We start from the raw sequence: 20234 nt of genomic DNA on the forward strand, positions 1-20234 counted from the left end.
GTGTACTAGGCGTGGCAACGTCTCTTCGCCTTGTGTAGCGAAGGACACTCCCCCATGCCAGTCGATACCCACTGATTAATAAACCCGCAAATCGTCCAACCTGTTTCACTGCTACCCCCCGCCCCCCACCCTGCAACATTGCTTGCAAACAACTAACTTCATGGTTACCAAGTCTATGCCACTCCTCGTCGGCCAAAGCTGACGGGAGAGTGACGGCGGGATAGCAATCAAAGACGGCAAAATAACAAAATTGGTGTATTTAGAAACAATTTAACAAAGTTGACTTTCCTGTCCTATTCAACATTGCACCTTCATCATCATCATCATCATCACCTTCGTCTGTTTCTACTGGCTTCGTCTCCGTCATCTACATTGGTATTTCCTACAAAATATTTTCCATTACAACAAAAAAATTATTTATCTACAAATCTTTTTATTAAATAAGTATGTGTGTTTGTGTGTATGTCGTGTCTCATTTGTTTACATAAGGGTCTGTCATGTGGATGTGTATTGGCTGCATACATACATACATACATACATACATTACATACATCATACTATACATATATAATACAAAAGATGTGTTATTTGATACACAGCCACTTTTTATATAAAACAGATTTGAAAGACTTGGCTTACACGACGTAATGGCTTTATTTTCCATCACCACCATCATCATCATGATCATCATTTTCAACGTCGTTATCATCATCATAGTCAAAATGTCCTGTTTTGCTTCCTCTTTGTAGGGACAACTGAGGAGGAGTGGAGACAGGGAGGGGATATAGAGACAATGGATGTTTGGTTAAGGGGGGGGGAGTTAAGACATGGAAGGTGTAGAGGTTTTCGCGGACCCCAGCGAGTGTTAAAGCGCCTCCCAGGTCAACTATTTCGACTTGCACCGTCGTCGTCGTCATCTTCAGCCGTGACGACCCACAGACTCGCTCTGCGGTGTTCCCGGCTACGTTAGGCCAGGCCACTTTCCTGAAGGTGTGAATCACTTCCTCCGGCCTGAGGAGGAGGAAGAGGAGTTAGCGTAAGGTGGAGGTAGGGTTGGGGGGTGGGCAAGGGTCGCCTAGGCCCTGCCCTCTCCATCTACCTGCCGAGCACTACCTTCTTCGGTATTAAATTCTCCTCCACCTCCACCTCCTCCTCCTCCTCCACTCTTGCTGCTGCTGCCGGGGATGGGCGGGGAGACGGGGCGGGCGGGGGTTTCCGTCCAGCCAGCCAACCAGCCAGCCAGATTGCCGGATACGAGGACATGTCACCGTATCCACTGTGAATGAATTCGACCACGTCAGCCACGGCTGCGGCCGATGGTCGACCTTGGTCTCGACGTACTATTCCCTACGGCCTCATCCTCCCTCCACACGGCCTTCGTATGGAAGATCGCTGCTGCTGCTGCGGCGGCGGCGGTGACTAGAGTCAGCGCGGGTCGTCCTTCTTGTCGAGAGGGCGCCCGAGGGAGGCGGGAGAGGACCCGCGCACCGACGAGGGGATGAGGGGAGGGGGCAGGCCAGGTCCCAGGGGCGGGGGTCCCCCGGGCGGGCCCCCCATGGCGTGCGAGGCCCCGGGCCCGTGGTGGGCGAGGCCCGGGTGTAAACCCGGCGGGCCCGCACCGCCCGGGTTGAGAGGCGACCCTCTCGGGAGGTAGGAAGGCGAGGGCCCGATGTGGGAGCCGTGGGGCAAGAGCGACGACGACGGGTACAGGCCTCCTGGAGGAGGGTGTCCCGCCATGCCCACCAGTTTGGCGCGATCGTAGGCGGCCTGCCGCTCGCGCTCGAGCAGTTCCCGGGCCTCCTGCTCGCGGTAGCGCTCGTGGAGGATAAGAGGGCCCAGCGGGTTCGTGCGGAGGAGCTGCTCCTCGCGGACGCGTTCGAGGGACTCGCGCAGAGGGTCGCGCCCCGCCAGCGGGTCCCGCGTGAGGAGCGATTCCCGGGTGGCCAGGAGGCGTGCGTGAGCGGCCGCCTCCAGGTCGTGGGTGCGGTAGGGGTCGCGGTAAGGGTCCGGCCAGTGGGACACGTGCGGGTGCGTCACTGGCGGGTAGGAGGACATGGCTGCCGCAGCTGCCACATGCGACACCGAGAGGTAGCGCGAGCGGTCCGACTGCTGTGTGGAGGAGGCCAGCGTTGCCGCCGCCGTCGACATGGCCGCCAGGGTGTGCGCCGGGAGTGGAGGGTGGTGGTGGGGCCCGTGGACCAGGGCAGACGCCTGCGACACGGGCGCCAGGGCCGGGTGCGGGTACGGAGGGCGCGGTGCCTCTTTGCCTCCCACGATCATCACCTCGTCCTTCGCCTCCACCTTGATCCGGGCTTCCGGTCCTCGTGATGGGCCGCCCATGCCGCCCCCGCCGTCGGTCGGTCGGGAGCCTGGGCGGGAACCGGGCCCGGACGCCGGCCGCGAGTCCGGCCTCGACCCGGGTCTTGAGTCCGGGCGGGAACCGGGTCGGGAGTCCGGCCGTAGCTCGGTCTTGACGTTGGCGATGGGTGCTAGGCTCGGAGGAGGAGGTGGGGGCGGGGCGGCGGCGGCAGCGGTAGGTGCCGTCGCAGGGTGAGGGCCAGGGGCGGGAGGGGGAGGACCGGTGGCTGCGGATGCGGCAGCGGGCACGCCAGGCGGGGGCGCCCCCGCTGCTGCTGCTGCGGCTGCTGCCGCCGCGGCATGTCCTGGAGGCACTGGTGCTCCAGCTGCCGCAAGAGCCGTAGGCGGGTGCTGGGTGGAAGGTCCAGCGACGGTGGTAACCGGGCCAGAACCGCCCACGGGGGCGTGCGGGGGCACGCCGGAGTGGGGCGCCGACGCGGGGTGAGAGGCAACGGGGTGACCTGCCGCAGGTGGTGCGGCGCCGTGAGGAGGCGGCAGAACTCCCGCCGGAGCGGCTGCGGCCGCCGCATGGGCCGCAGGCTGCTGCGCCAGCGGATGCGCGGAAGGCTGTGTGGTGGGGATTGCACTCGCGTGCGCTGGAGGATGAGTCGCGGCGGTGGCGGCGGCGGCGGCAGCCGCCGACGGAGGAGGAGGAGGATGAGGTGGCGGTTGGGGATGGCCTCCCGGCAGGGTACTGGCGTGCGCGGGGGCAGGGCCCTGCGTCGGGGGCTGCGCTGACGGATGCACGGCGGGAGGAGGGGGAGCAGGATGCTGCTGCGTGGGAGGCAGGTGCGGCGCGGGTGGGAGTGAGGGATGCGGCAGCGCATGCGGCGGCCCCGGCTGCGGCGCCGGCGACACTTTATGCCGGATGGGCGATCGGGAGCCCTCCCGGCGGGCGTGACCTGCCGCCGCAGCCGCAGCCGCAGCCGCTGCGGCCTCGTGGTGCCGCAGGGCTCGCTCCTTCTCGTGCTCCGCCCGCCGTTCCCTCTCTCGCTCCCTTTCTCGTTCCCTCTCCCGTTCCCGCTCCCGCTCTCGTTCCCGTTCCCGTTCTCGCTCCCTCTCGCGCTCCTCCCTCTCTCTCTTCTCCCTCTCTTCCCTCTCCCTCCGCTCTCGTTCCTCTCGTTCCCTGCGGTCTCGCTCCTCTCGTTCTCGTCGGTCCCGTTCCTCCCGCTCCCTCCTCTCCCGCTCCTCGTGCTCCCGCCGACCCCGCTCCAGCACCGAGGGGTCAGGCTTGACCGGCCAGGCCGAGGACGACCCGTAAGGCGTGGGTGCTCGCAACCTGCAACACAAGACAAAGGCTCAGTGAGTGAGGGGTGACTTGCAACAAAAGACACGCAACAAACGTACCAACCCGTCTCCTTTCAACACATATAGATCACCCTGGACACCCTACATTAGGACACCCCCCTCCCCCCAACCCCAACAACACCTCTAGGTTTCCCCTCAGGAAAAATAACCCGTACGAACGTCGTGCGTATACTTACCGCCACTGTTCGTGGGGCGCAGGCGCTGGAATGGCAAGGCCTGGGGGTAGCGGTTCTCTGGAGAACATCGACCCCGGGGGAGGCCCTGGGATGGCGGTGGGCGTCAAGCTGCTGCTGGAGTGGTGGAAGGAGGAGGGCCCCGTGGGCGGTGTTGGGTACCGCACGGCGGCCGCAGTGAGGCCGGGGATGGAGGGTGTGAGGTGATGCTGCAACAAGGGCGAGTCGTAACGGTGAGAGGGCCCCGCGGCGCCTCCCAGGAGAGAGGGCCCCAGGTCGGGGGGCCTTGGTAACGTAGGGAACATGGGTGCTCCCCCCGGGCCCCCGCCTCCCGCAACCGCGGCGGCTGCGGCGGCCGCACTGGTGGGGGGCCGCATGAGGTCCGGAGGTGCCAGCTTGGCACCAGTCTTTTCGGAGGCCTGCTTCTGCTGGTGGTAATAGATCTCCCACGCTATCCTGACGTGCATGGCGTTCCACCGACCCGTTTTCTGTGGGGGAGAGGGTGAAGAAAGTTTATTTCAATGGGCGTCAAGGGGTGCCGGGTTGTGGGGGGGGGGGACAAAGACCACAAGAACAAGGGACGACTAGAGGACGCACTGGAAAGAGGGGACACTGGTAGATAAGAAAAGAAAAATGAAGGCGCTGGGAGAGAAAACCCCTTTTCATAAGGAAGAACACTTTCGACAGGTAAACAAAACCTTCCTCAACACAGAGGTACCTTCGTCAGGTGAAAGAACACGTTTTTCAGGAGGAAGAACACCTCTGTCAGGTGGAAGAACACCTCTGTAAGGTGGAAGAACACCTCTGTAAGGTGGAAGAACACCTCTGTCAGGTGGAAGAACACCTGTCAGGTGGAAGAACACCTCTGTCAGGTAGAAGAACACCTCTGTCAAGTGGAAGAACACCTTTGTCAGGTGGAAGAACACCTCTGTCAGGTGGAGGAACACCTCTGTCAAGTGGAAGAACACCCCTGTCAGGTAGAAGAACACTGTTCTCAGGATCAAGTGGAAGAACATGTTTCTCAAGTGGAAGAACACATTTCTCAAATGGAAGAACATCTCTGTCAGGTGGAAGAAGACCCCACAGCAACCTTCCTCAAGAACAACCCTTCTTTGGGAAGGCCACCTTCGACAACATACAGAGGCATGGATGGAGAGTCTTGTGATGGGGATGATGAACATTTTTACTTGACAGGTGTCACGTTATCTCGAAAAGATGAACAACTTCCTTTGACAACCATGTCTAACTGCGTGTTGCCAAAATACCCCAAAAATAGCATACATACATATACCAAGGGCTTTTTCCCCCTTACAAGGGGGGGTGGCAAAAACATATGAATAAATAAATATCTATATACCAAAAAGGCTTTTTCCCCCTCATAAGGGAGGTAGACAGCCAATGCATATGCCCACCTGCACCCATTCCACTCCCACCTGTTACCCAACTGTTCTCTTTGAGGATGAAGGGTCATCCCTGTCTCCTGGCCACTGCCCGGGTCAGAAGCAATGTAGCAAGACACAGCACATCCAAGGAAATATACCCAACTTGATTCACAGCAAGTGGCATATACTACTTCATCCCGGCTGTTGCCAGGCCATTTTATTCACTTGTGCATGCCCGTGTGCATGACCCTCCCTCCGAGTAGCAATGGGGTTTCTTTGGGTTGACAAACAAATCCTATCATGAGGACAAAGAATTTCCAACCTGCCACGGACATGTTTTCCTGAACACTACAGGCAGGTTAAAAAATCTAAAACGACCTACCCACATCACTTTTACCCTCATGCACACAAGGCATGTTACCATTCATGCAATCATATGAATGCAGTTTCTAAAGTTTCAACTTAAGATCCAATAGACCCAATGTGACGTAACCCAATCAGAGTACAGAAGATATTACACTAAGATCGGTACAAACATCTTCCAACAAACAATGAATACAATATTGGATCAGCATAAGGTGGGGCAGAAGGTGCAGACATGTCATAAGGATGCCTAAACTCCCCAAAAGACCCATTCTTTCCCCTTGGTGAGTCCTACGAAACAAGTGGACACTAACTTCACCGACTTCCGGCGAACAGAAAGAATGAAGTAACATTCTGAATTCCTCTAAAACAATCCCCTTTTCATCACATAAACAAGATCCGCCTGAAAGCCATCTGCCATGGCTTGGCAAGTCATTGCGGACAGAACACACTGATGGGCAAAAATGCAGCACTGGACACAGAGTTCCTCAATAATGGCGGGAAGCAATACAGTGGCAAAAACGGGGGGAAGGACCTTTTAACAGTTCAAGATGCAGGAGTTGATCACATGAGATTACACGTTTATCTATCGCCGAGAGCTTTTTCCCCCTTATAATGGAGGTTGCCAAGTCAATTGGCACGTACCTACTCCCACCCAATCCACTCCCATAAGTACTAGGTTACCTCCATCCTTCACCATCTCGTTTAATGAATGCCTTGTATCTTCAAACATTTTTGAATGCTCAACCTCTTTCCAAGAGCCCAATTTTGGGGGCACATAAATCACCACAAACTTTCTACTTTTCATCTTGCTGGCTTCAACTTTTATCATGATCACTTCACTCTGTAACCTTCATCAGATTTAAGTTTTTCTTAGTCAAAAACATGATTCCTCCACCCTGTGTCTCATTTCTGTTTTTAATCCAATAACCCATGTCCAAGACTATTTGGTGGTAGTAGACCCCTTAATTTCATCTCCACAATTCCCATTATGTCTGGTTTTTCTTCTGTTCCTTTGGTTTCGCTTACCTTGGTGTACCTTTTTCTGAGGCTCATGTCTAAGACTCCAATAGAACTCCTTGCTTTAGGTTTCCATTCTTTTTGTATTTTTTTTTTTCTTTAGCTTCATCTATTAGTGTCTTCTCTCTTTACTCAACATTCATTTCCCTTTTTTTTTCCATATATTGTTGTAATGTTCACTTTTTGCTAACTTGCCTGATTTTGCCAATATGTCTTCTGCTACCATTTGTGATCTTAGTTCTATCTTTATGGGTCGATTTCTTTTTTTAGAATATTGTCCCATTCTATATACTTCTATTTCTTTTTCTACTTCTTGGTCTTGTCTCTTTTAGAATTGTTTTTGCCAATTCTTTTTCTGCTTTTTCTCTCAAGTAACTAATCATGTTTTTCTTTTAATCCATATACAATACACTTTTTTCTATCCACTATATCTGACACAATTTGCTTTTTCTTTGATTCCTTGAATCATTGTGTCCTTTGCATTTTCCTGCATCTGTTGTACTTTTTCTTTAAAAGCTATCTCCCCATTTTCTCTCTTTTCATTCCATTTCTCAGTCTTCTACTTTCCTCACCTACACTTTCTTCAATTCTTTCAGACATTACCTGTATTTTGTGATTTACCTCTTTTTGTGTGTGTGTGTGTATTTATTTACCTAGTTGTATTTTACGGGAAGAGAGCTATGCTCGTAGTGACCCGCTTTTATATCTTTCAGCATCCAGTTTGATCTTAAATTCTTGGATAATTTTTGCACTGTTTCCTCATTCAATTTGTTCCAGATATCTATCACTCGTTTTCAGATCTCTTCTGTAACTATTCTTTTTTATTTTTTTCAGGTCCTCTTGTTTTTCTTTTATCCCACTATAGTAAATCATCTCTATCAAGGATTTCCATCCCTTTCATAATTCTGTTGATGGTCAGTAGATCTCCTCTTTTTCTTTGTTCCACGGTTGGTAGTTCAAGTTTGGCCAATCTTAGTTCATATGTCAATTTGGAGACTGTTGGTGTCATCTTTGTTGTTCCTCTTTGAATTTTCTAATTTCTTTATGTTCTTTTAAGTACTGGGTGTCCATAGTGTTGCATCATACTCCAATCTTGGTCTTATCAATGTAACATATTTTCTTTACCATTTCTTCATCTAGGTAGTCAAAGGCCACTTTCATTGATCTTAGTAAATTGAAAGTTTCCATGACTATTCTGTTTATATTCTCTGGTGCCATGTCATTGCTGATAGTTACTCCTAGGTCCTATTCCAAGTTGACTTTTTTAACTTCCTTTGTACCAATTTTATATTGTCCTGATATTCTATTTTTGCTTTTTCCAAATTCCATTATATTACATTTATGTTGAAATTCACTTCACACTTTTAACTCCATTCCCAGACTTTGTCCAGGTCTTTTTATAGTGATTTACAATCTTCCTCTGTATTTACTCTCTTTAGTAGTTTTGTATCATCTGCAAAGAAGTTCATATACCATTGAACTTCCTTGCAGATGATGCAAAACTACTAAATAGAGTTTAGTGTGTGTATTTACCTAGTTGTATCTTATGGGAAGGGGAGCTATGCTTGTGGTATCCTGTCTTTGTATCTCGCTGTATCTAGCTTGCTCTTAAATTAGTGTATAGTTTGTTTCAGATATCCACCACTGTGTGGAAAACTTTTTTTTTTTCTTTTTTTTTTTATGTCTCTTCTATAACTATCCTTTTTGAGTTTCTTATCATGTCCCCTTGTAATTCTCTTAACCCATTTCGTAAGTCCTCTCCATCAAGGAATTCTGTGCCTTTCATGATTCTGCAGGTCACCTCTTTCTCTTCTTTGTTCCAATGTTGGTAATCTAAATTTAGCCAGTCACTCCTCATATGACAGTTCTGAAAGAGTTGGGGCAATTTTGGCTGCTCTCTGGATTCATTCAACTTTCTTTATATTCTTTTTGGTAATGGATGACCAATGTGTCACAGCACACTCTATTCTATGCCTTATTAGTGTGACTAGTATCTTTTTAACCATTTCTTCATCTAAATAGCCACCTTTATTGATTTTAGCAAGTTGTAAGATTCTCCAACAAATCTGTTTATCTGTTTATCAGGGGACATGTCATTTGAGATAATTACTCCCAGGTCTTTTTCAGATCCCACTCTCTTTACTTTCTTTGTTCCAATTTTACATTGTCCTGATACTTTTTTTTTTTTTTTTTTTCCAAACTGCATTATGCTACATATTTTAATGTTGAAGTCTACTTCCCACTTTTGGCTCCATTTCCAATCCTTGTTTAGGTCCCTCTGTAGTGATTCACAATCCATTTCAGTATTCACTATCCTCAGCAACTTAGCATCATCTGCAAAGAAGCTCATGTAACATTCCACATTTTCATCCATGTCATTCACATAAATAGCAAACATTATTGGAGCCAATACCAATCCCTGTGGAACTCCACTAATCACCTCCTCCCAAGCTGAATTCTTTTCTATGAAAACTACTCTCATTTTTCTGCCATGAAAGAAATCTTCCATCAAGTTTAGTAATTTACCTTGTATCCCTATGTTTTCCATTTCTTTTTAATAATTTATTGTGTGGTACTTTGTTGAAGGCTTTTTGTAAGCCTAGGAAAGCACAATGATCCCATTCATCCCTTTCTTGTATAATATCTATTAGTCTTGAATAGAAACAGATTAAGTTTGTGACACATGATCTTCCTTGTCTGAATCCAAATTGTCTTGGGTTTATACTGTTTTCTTCCGGGTGTTTTATCCATCTATTCTTGATCATTTTTTCATAAATTTTAGCTACAGTGTTTGTAAGGGAGACTGGTCTGTAATTTGTTGGTTCTTCTTTGTTTCCTCTTTTATATATTGGTACAATATTAGCATTTTTCTAGTCCTTTGATATTTTTCCTTCTTTGAGTGAGCAATTTATTATGTTATATATTTTATCCATTAATCCTTCTTTGTATTCTTTTAGTATCCAATTTGAAATTCCTTCAGGGCCGTGTGATTTCCTGACATCAAGGATCATTAGTTGATCCATTTTTCTTTTTGTGTTATTGTTATTTCCCTCATGGGGGGTGATCGTACTTCAATTCCTTCATCCCAATCCTGTACTTTTTCTCTAGTGAAAACAGACTTGAGGTGGTTGTTCATCCCTTCAGCCATTTCTAAATCTTCTGTATATTCTATATTTCCATGGCATAGTTTCACCATTTTCTGTTTATTTTTAAGTTTACCATTCATATATCTATAGAATAGTTTGGGTTGATCTTTACATTTTTCTATGATGTCTTTTTCGTAGCTTCAGCTTCTTTTTTCTTCTCTGTGCACTTTTACATATTCATTTCTATGGTTGATATATATTTGCCACTTTCCAGTTTGTTTGTTTTTTCATCTTTTCCAAGCTCAAGCTCTTCTATCTTTTGCCTCATTGCATCTTCTGCTAAACCAGCACTTAATGTTTACCTTTTCCTGTTTCTGTCTTGGTACGTATTTATTCACTCCTTCATTATAAATTTCTATCAAAATCATCCAGTTCTCTTGCACTTAGTCTCTTCTTTGAAAAACTTTTCCCAATTTGCATTTTGAAAGAAAAAGTTTCCCAAGGTCCATTTTGTTGTACATCAGTCATCCTTTTCTGTATTTCTCATTTCTCTCTTTATATATTTATGTGTTGAGAGATGGGAGACAGATAGGGGAAGGGATGGAGGAAGAAGAAAGGATGGAGGGGTGGGGAAGATGGTGGATTGGGGAAGAGGAAGTGGGAGAAGAGTGAGCAGGAAATTATTGGTGGGTGGGGCAAGTAGGAGACCGAGAATAGGGAGAGAGCAAAGGAGGGGTGGGAGGGAAAGGAAAAGGGATAGAGAGAATGAAAAAAGGAGAGGAAGAGAGGAGGGAGGGTTAGAGAATGGAGGAGATAGGGATAGGAAGAGAGAGGAAGAGTTAGAGTAGAGGAGAGAGCAAAGAAAGAAGGTAGTGAGGAGGCTATGCCAGGAGCTGCTGAGTAGCAGTGGGCAAAGCCATCACCTTTGCACTATGTACATCATCTGTTGGGGCAGGTAACAGTCGCTACTACCTATATCTCTTCATCCAATCATTCACTGCCTATCCTTATCCTTCCCATCATCCTTATCTCTAAGACCACTTTAGCTTCTCCCCTTGAAATTCACCTATTCTCTTTCAACTTTCACTATATCCCATAGTTATCTTGGCTTCATATGCTATTCTTTCTCTCTTTCACTCTGAACCAATCTAATCTTGCATACTACATTCCTGTCTCGAATCATCTGCTACTTCCTTATCCATTTACTTGCCCTGTAATTCACTTTTTTCTATATTCCCCAGCCTACTCTTTAACCCAAGTCTTCCACACATATTTCTTCCCTCCTTTGCCAACCCTATCAGGCAGATATATGTATATATACATACATATACCAAAGGCCTTTTCCCCTTTACAAGCGAGGTAACCAAAAAACAGACATAAGATCCACTCCTACCCATTCCATCCCCATATACTCCACTCACACCCACCCCCTTCCCTCCCTCTTATCTTGGATCATCCTGGATGATGGGTCATCCCGGCATCTTGCCCACTGCCCTGGGTCAGAAGCAATGTAGCAAGACACAGCACATCCACAGCAAGGCCACTTCACTAAAATCAACAACCCCCCTATCTGTCCCCTCATGCAGAAATGTAGAAGACGTGAAAAAATCCCTTTGGAGTGCATCAATTTATTTTTCACACACTCCCTCACCCCGCTGTACTTCACTCACTCCCTTCATGCATTACAGCATCATCCATACATAACCATTCTCCATTCACACCTATATTCTGTTTTCTCTCATCCTTCCTCAACAGATATTCCCCTCTTTCCGAATGCCCCTTTTACCCCCATCCATCCATCTCATCCTTGGTTTCCCCCTCATGTTCACTCCCCCCACCTCTGCCTTCCACACCTCTTTTACTAATCTTTCTTCACTCATTCTTTCCATGTGTCCAAACCATCCCAATACTCTTTCATCAACCCTATCTCCCAACTTCCTTTCCACCCCTGTTCTCCTCACCTCCTCATTTCTCATTCTATCCAGCCTAGTAACCCCTATCATACTTCTCAGGCACTTTATCTAAAACACATTCAAACTCCTCTACTCTTCCTCTATTATGTTCCATGTTTCTGCCTCATACAGTGCTGTTGGCACAATCACTCATTCATACAATCTCTTAGCATTCATTCCTGAATGTCTATTTCTCATTACACTTTTTAATCCTCCAAGGCATTTACTTGCTTCTCTCAATATATATTCTACCTCTACCTCCACTCCTCCCTTTCCTGCCACATTTGCATCCAAGTATCTAAAACTATCCACTTCCTCCAGTCTCTCTCCTTTAATACTCACTTCCAGTCTGATGCTACTTTCTCCCCTTGTACATCTCATCACCTTACTTTTACTCACATTTATCTTCAACTTCCTTCTTTTGCACACCCTCCCAAACTCTGTCACTAACTTCCTCAATCCCTCCTCTGATACCGCCACAAGTGCAGTGTCGTCAGCAAACAACAACTGGCTCCTCTCCCACTTTTCTCCATTTCCTTTAACCATCTCCAATTGCCAACCCACTACCCCTGCATTTACCTCTTGCACCACCACCATCCATGTATAAATTGAACAGCCAAGGCGACATAACACATCCCTGGTGGAGTCCCACCTTTACCTCAAACCATTCACTCTCTCCATTTCTGATTCTAACACAAGCTCTACGGGTCACATGAAGAATTGTCACCCCAGAATGCCCACATTAAGAATCGTCACCCCATGATATCCCACCTAAAGATTTGTCAACCCAGTACACCAAATATCAACAGGGGAATAAAGATTATGTTAGGTTAGGTTTGGTTAGATTAGGTTAGGTTAGGTTAAGTTAGTTTTGGTTAGGTTAGGTTAAGTTAGGTTAGGTTAGGTTAGGTTAGGCTGATTGTAGATTGAGAGAAGCAAGTAAATGCCTTGGTGGATTGAAGAGTGTAATGAGGAATAGACATTTGGGAATGGATGCTAAGAGGAGACTGTATGAAGGAGTGATTGTGCCAACAGCACTGTATGGGGCAGAAACATGGAACATAAAGAGAGGAAGAGAGAAGGAGTTTGAATGTGTTTGAGATGAGGTGTCTGAGAAGTATGATGGGGGTTACTAGGCTAGATAGAGTGAGAAATGAGGAGGTGAGGAGAAGAACGGGGGTGGAAAGGGAGTTGGGAGATAGGGTTGATGAAAGAGTATTAGGATGGTTTGGACACATGGAAAGAATGAGTGAAGAAAGACTAGTAAAAGAGGTATGGAAGGCAGATGTAAAGGGAGTGAACATGAGGGGACATCCTAGGATGAGGTGGATGGATGGGGTAAAGGGGGCTTTGGGGAAGAGGGGAATATCTGTTGAGGAAGGATGGGAGAGGACAGAAGATAGGGGTGAATGGAGAATGGTTGTATATGGATGATGTTGTGATGCATGAGGTGGAATGGGCGGGGGGGATGAGGGGTGAGGTAGTATGTGTGAGCAAAATTTGACGCAGCCCAAAGGGATGTCTCCCTGGCTTCTCCTTTTATGCATGGGGGGACGGAGAGGGGGGGTCGCCGATTTAATGAAGCGGCCTTGCTGTGGATGTGCTGTGTCTTGCAACACTGCTTCTGACCCAGGGCAGTGAACAAGGTGCAGGGATGACCCGTCATCCAGGAGGTGCTAAGATAAGAGGGAGGGTGGAGGGGTGTGGAGTGTATTCAGGGATGGAATGGGTGGGAATGATTTTATGCCTTTCCCTTTTTGGCTATCTCCCTTGTAAGGGGGAAAAAGCCTTGGTATATGTATGTAGGTTAGGCTGAACGAGGGTTATGCTTATTGTTATCAACTTATACACCCGAAGAATCGTAAACCCAGGATGGCCCACATGAAGAACTGTCACCCTGTCGAAGACTGGGGTGACAATTTTTCATGTGATCCAGCTCTACTCTTGACTACTCTTTACAGTTTTCTTCCTATCCCATATATCTGCAATACTTCCCACAATACCTTCCTGTCTACTCTGTCATAAGCCTTTTCCAAATCCAAAGGCTCAAAAAACATCCTTACCTTTTCCTAAAGCTTTCTCATATACCTGTCTTACCAGAAAAATATGATCCACACAACCCTTACCTGTCCTATACACATACATATACCAAAGGTTTTTTTTTCCCTTACAAGGGAGGTAGCCAAAAAACAATGGCATAAAATCCACTCCCACACATTCCATCCCCATATACTCCACTCCCATCCACCCCACTCCCTCCCTCTTATTTTGGCTCCTCTGATCCTGCCACAAGTGCAGTGTCATCAGCAAACAACAACTGGCTTATCTCCCAATTTTCTCCATTTTCTTCAACCATCTACAATGCCCGACCCACTACCCTTGCAATACAGACTTGTTTGGAACAGAGTATCAAAGCTACAATGTCAACAAAAAGAACTGTAAATAGGATCCATCCATTTCTGCTTCATACTTAGGCCATCTACTACAATGAAGAAGAAGGCACTTTTCTGACAGAGCCAAGGGCCAAGACGACAATCAACCAGTAAATTCAGATCTTGGAGTATGGAAAGAAAACTTACAATAAAAACATAATGTGACAAAAAAATATATCTCTACCACTATAAAAACAAATCCAGCACACTTACATCCCAATATCTAGCACGATGCATAATTAATAAAGTTCTCAGATGCTTCACACATGATTTACCAGTGAATATTAAACATTTCTGGTGCCAAGGCACCATTATATATAACACTCAAATAAAGAAAAACAATCAGAAGTACAAAGATTACAATTATCATAAACACCATTCACCTTTCATCTTCATTACAAGTACAATTAAAATATAGTTTGAACACTACAGAAACTACTATTATTTTACACTTACTCCCAGACTGATGTCTAGAAATGATAGAAAAAGCCCAAAGCACTTTGTGAAAGTAAACCTGGCATATATTTAGCCTTTTCAACTATGCATTCCCAATGATAGTAACTACTTTCAATCAGGGATAGTAAATCAGTACTACGATGCACTAACCAACAACACACAAGACAACTACTTAGGAAAAACCCACTTTGGCATGCAAATGATACACTAAGCAAAAATTTCTTTGAAAATTTACACTTGGTATTAGTTTCTTTTGATGTGACTTAGGTCATGAGCTGAAGGGAAAAAAAATAAATAAATCAATCAATCAATCAATAAAAACATTCAATGATTTCACAGCATTCCTAATTGCCACATCAATGTAATATTTTCATTTCAAAAAGCTGGTGTAAATTTTATAATACTACACATCTATTTCCCTTATATGAAAACATGAAGAAAACTAATAATCAATTGAATATTTTAACCCAGATAACAAGTCTAGTTCCTACTAGTGTACCACTTATTTTGTTTGGCTATGACATAATTCTTCAACATATAAGCAGCTATTTACTGTTTTTACTATCCCTTTATGGAAATGAGTAAAGAAAGTGACCATGAAAAACAAAAAGTGAAGATAAAGTGCTTGTGCTGTGGCCCTAAGACTAGATCAAGGGCTACAGCACAGAACCACATCTATATACTACATCAACTAAAAAAGAAAAGCACGAGTGGTGAAGGCAGTAGACATAGGAAGGGAGGGGTGGATGAGACTGAACACGTACCACAGGCTTGCGTTGACTCGACTCTCCAATCTGGAAACAAAGCCACACTCGTCACACAAACACAAAACCTTGTACACACGTGCAGTGTGCTGCCCTATGGGCATAAAGAGTGTGTATGAATGGATAAGCAAGTTTGAGTATCTGCCTGCAGGTGTAATCGTGTCTATGTAGTGGCAAATATGTATGAGTACACATAATTGCATTGCAACATATATGCACTCATACACACATAAATGTATCCATTAGTATATGAAAGTACATTTTTTTTTACCAAATGTATGTACTGTATATAGTTGTGTACTGTATATAGTTGTGTGTCATTTCCTGTAAAAGAGACCAGGGGCAACTGACTGACTGTATTTGCAAGTTCATTTGTGTGTGTGCATTCTGTGTGTACAAATGTATTTATGCAGATGTATACACTTGTTCACACATCCTTTTCTGAATGTGTGACTGCACACATGTACATGGTATTGGTACACACCACCTAATTATATTTGCCTAATTGTGTTTCTTTAGTACAAGAATTACTTTTGTGGTATTTGTTTACATATGTGAGCTGACATGCTCCAAGTCTGTGCAAAGCTATGGAATGCCTCTCTGTATTGTCAGCTTCAATGTTGACTAAAGAAAAATATCCACATGTACATGAAGCACACAAACACAAACACAAACACACACACACACAAACACACACACATACACACACATGGTATGTGCATAATATTCTCTGGTATTCCACCATAGCATTTGTATGCAAAATGAATAATGTCTATAATGGTTGTGTAATGGGTAATGTGAGGAAGCTATAGGAAAAGGTAAGGATGTTTTATTGGCTTTTGTGGATTTGGAAAAGGCTTATGATAGGGCAGACAGAAAAGCACTGTGGGAGGTATTGCAGATATATGGGATAGGAGGAAAGCTTTTAGAAGCTGTCAAGAGGTTTTATGAGAGTAGTGGCACATGTGTCAGGATTAGAAATGGGGCAGAAACATGGAACATAAGAGAGGAAAAGTGAAGGAGTTTGAATGTGTTTGAGATGAGGTAACTGAGAAGTATATTAGGGGTTACTAGGCTGGATAGAATGAGAAATGAGGAGGTGAGGAGGAGAACGGGGGTAGAAAGGGAATTGGGAGATAGGGTGGATGAAGGAGTATTAGGATGGTTTGGGCACATGGAAAGAATGAGTGAAGAAAGATTAGTAAAAGGTGTGTGGAAGGCAGATATGGAAGGAGTGAACATGAGGGTCAACCTAGGATGAGATGGATGGATGGGGTAAAAGGGGCTTTGGGTAAGAGAGGAATGTCTGTTGAGGAAGGACTGGAGAGGACAGAAGATAGAGGTGAATGGAGAATGGTTGTATATGGATGATGTTGTGATTCATGAGGTGGAATGGGTGGGGGATGGGGGGTGAGGGAGTATGTATGAGAAATAATTTGACACAGCCCAAAGAGATTTCTCCCCGTCTTCTCCTTTTCTGCATGAGGGGGGGGTTCGCCGATTTAATGAAGCGGCAGAAGCTGTGGATGTGCTGTGTCTTGTGACACTACTTCTGACCCATGGCAGTGGGCCAGTTGCAGGGATGTCCCGTCATCCAGGAGGTGCCAAGATAAGAGGGAGGGATGTGGGTGGAGGGGAGTGGAGTGTGATGGGGATGGAATGGGTGGGAGTGGTTTTATGCTTTTTTTTTTTTTTTTTGGCTACCTCCCCTATATGGAGGAATGGGTGGGGGGTGAGGTAGTATGTGTGAGTAAATTTTGACGCAGCCCAAAGGGATTTCTCCCCGTCCTCTCCTTATATGCAAGGGGGGACGGAGAGGGGGGGTCGCCGATTAAATGAAGCGGCCTTACTGTGGATGTGCTGTGTCTTGCGACACTGCTTCTGACCCAGGGCGGTGGGCAGGGTGCAGGGATGACCCGTCATCCAGGAGGTGCTCAGATGAGAGGGAGGGTGGGAGGGGTGTGGAGTGTATTTAGGGATGAAATGGGTGGGAGTGTTTTTATGCCTTTCCCTTTTTGGCTACCTCCCTTGGAAGGGGGAAAAAGCCTTGGTATATGTATGTATGTATGTATGTACCTCCCCTATAAGGGGGAAAAAAGCCTTTGGTAAATGTATACATGATGGTTTGGATACATGGAAAGAATGAGTGAAGAAAGACTAATAAAAGAGGTGTGAAAGGTGGAGGTGGAAGGAGTGAACATGAGGGGGCAACCAAGGATAAGATGGATGGATGGGATAAAAGGGGCACTGGGAAAGAGAGGAATGTCTATAAAGGAAGGAAGAAAGAAGACAGAAGATAGGGGTGAGTGGAGAATGGTTGCATATGTATGATGATGTGATGCATGAAAGGGCATGGGTGATGGGGGGTGAGGTAGTATGTGTGGATGATATTCTGACCCAGCCCAAAAGGATTTCTCCCCTGTCTTCTCTTTCTCTGCATGTGGAGACAGAGAGGGGGGTCCCCAATTAAATGAAGTGGCCTTACTATGGATGTGCAGTGCCTTGCTACATTGCTTCTGATCTAGGGCAGTGGGGAAGATGCAGGGATGACCCATTATCCAGGAGGATCCAAGATAAGAGGGAGGGAGGGGGGTGAGTGGGAGTGGAGTATGTGGGGATGGAATGGGTGGGAGTGGATTTTATGCCTTTGTTTTTTTGGTTACCTCCCTTAGAAAGGAGAAAAAGCCAATGATATATGTATGTATGTGTGTATGTATGTATGTGTGTATGATAAGCACATATCAGACTATACATGTTTCAAGTCAGGTTTCATAGGACAGATATTACTTTTGTCTCCCGTCTCCAAACATACAAAGGCATACAAACTATGATTTTGTGTAAGGCCATTGAATGGTAATGTGTATGTCAGCACACACACACATTCACACATGATGCTGTACATAGCATGGCATTTGTCTACAATGATGTACGATGTGAAACATTTGTGTTGTTTATGCTTTCATCGTTTATACACACACACACACACACACACATTCATGTCAGCAGTCAGTATGGATTTTCATCTGTATATCCATGTTTGTGACATACTCATATCAACAGGTTAATGTACACATAGGATAGCATGCACACACGCACAGCCCAGTGGTAATGTATAAAAACGTACATGGGACATTACATAATGAGGTTGGTCAATAGCTCAGTTAGGTGTTCAAGTGACGGAGTGGGTGACTGCACACAGGTTGTCATATATATGTTTTTGTTTGTTTACAAATGTGTCAATGTATTCAGACATATCAAAACACAGAGGGTCACCAAAACCTAAAGGGACTATGTACAATAATAATTAATAATTATTAATTACTAATTAATTATTAAATAATAATAATATGTTAACAATTATACATATGAAAATAATTGGGTTTTCTAATTTAAATCCCCATTAAAAGGTGAATAAAACTAGAGGTATATACATACATACATATATCAAAAGACCCTTCCCCCATAATGCGGGGGATGACCACAGGTATATATTATTTATAACCTAAAGCATACCTCCTCAAAATATTCTTGAAACCCATTTTCATTTTATGGTTCTACACAAGATATTACCTGTCATTTAATCTAATCATATATGGACCAAGAAGCATAGTTGTTACATGATAGATAGGGATGGTGAGAGAAGACACAGACACACACACACACACATAAACACCTGGTGAATTATTAGGTATGATAAATTGGTGACAGGACTCTATGTGCAGGGGTCTTTTCCTATACACTACCTATCAATCTATTTACCAAAAGGATTCTTCACCCTAACAAGAGAGGTAACCAGCCAAGGCACCCACCTACTTACTTTCCACCCACCCACACCCATTTGTGAACCATCCCTGTCCCCCTCCCACTGCCTGGGTCAGAAGCAATGCAGCAAGACACAGCAGATCCACAGCAGGGCTGAACAGTCAAGCTGGTTTACCCCCACTGCTTCATTAACAAACAGAGAAGATGAGGAGATATCCTGCCCTCTATCTTCACTGTTCAACACCCTAACTCCCTCCCCCACCCTTCAGCCCATCCATCCCATTCCTCTTAGGTTCACTCCATCCACCTCTTTTGACAATCTTTCTTCATTTACCCTTTCCATAGCCCCAAACCATCCCAGTATTCTTTGATCAACTCTATCTTCCAGTTCCCTTTCCATCTCCACTCTCTGCCTTACTTCCTCGTTTCTCCCTTCATCCATTCATGTTGCACCCACCACACTTCTCAAACACTTCATCTCAAACTTGTTTAATTTTCTCCTGACTGCCACCCTGACATTCCACACCTCAGACTCATACACTGTTGTAGGCACAATCATTCTTTAATATAGTCTTCTCTTTGCCTCCATCCCTATGATACACATTTCTCATGACATTTCTCATCTCCACTCCCCCAAGGCATTTATTTGCTTCCCTCACTCTACTTCCACCCCTACTCCTCCATTTCCTGCTACATGTGACCTTAGATACTTAACTATCCATATCCCCTAACCTCTCCTTTAAGACTTACTTCCAACCCAATGCCTCCCTCACCCCTTGTACATCTCATCACCTTATTTTTACCAACGTTTACTTTCAATTTCCTCCTATCACAAACCTTCCCAAACTCTGTCACTAAATCTCTTGGACCCTCCTCTGACCCAGCCACATGTGCAATGCCATCAGCAAATAACTGGCTCACCTCCCACAATCCTCCACTCTCATTTACCATCTCTAATCCCCAGCCCATCACCCTCACACTTACCTCCCATACTATCCCATCCATGTACACACTGAATAGCCAGTGACTTAACACAACACTAACTCAGCCCTACCTTCACCTTGTACCATTCACCCTCACCATTCCCAACCCTAACACACACTCTACTACTTGTGTAAAAGCCTTTGACTACCCTTAACAACTAAGGATTGACTGCTTATCTATATAGTTGTTAACTC

General features: G+C 45.7%; 1 protein-coding gene across 3 annotated transcripts in view; it reads right to left on the bottom strand.

Moving 5' to 3' along the window:
• Window positions 1-241: 241 nt before the first annotated feature.
• Window positions 242-20234, bottom strand: part of LOC143035294 (uncharacterized) — a 431172-nt gene continuing 411179 nt past the window's right edge. For 2 of the 3 annotated variants that reach the window (XM_076202172.1, XM_076202169.1), the window contains 3 exons: window positions 15295-15324; window positions 3843-4327; window positions 242-3637 (listed from right to left, as the gene is read on the bottom strand). In XM_076202172.1, coding sequence (XP_076058287.1) covers window positions 1426-3637; window positions 3843-4327; window positions 15295-15324 — 2727 coding nt within the window. In that variant the 3' untranslated portion in view covers window positions 242-1425. The remainder of the gene's footprint in view (window positions 3638-3842; window positions 4328-15294; window positions 15325-20234) is intronic. The other variant, XM_076202170.1, reaches the window with a different exon arrangement.

This window comes from Oratosquilla oratoria, chromosome 18 (genome assembly GCF_046742065.1).
Source record: "Oratosquilla oratoria isolate Oo_2021 chromosome 18, ASM4674206v1, whole genome shotgun sequence".
Taxonomy (NCBI): Eukaryota; Metazoa; Arthropoda; class Malacostraca; order Stomatopoda; family Squillidae; genus Oratosquilla; species Oratosquilla oratoria.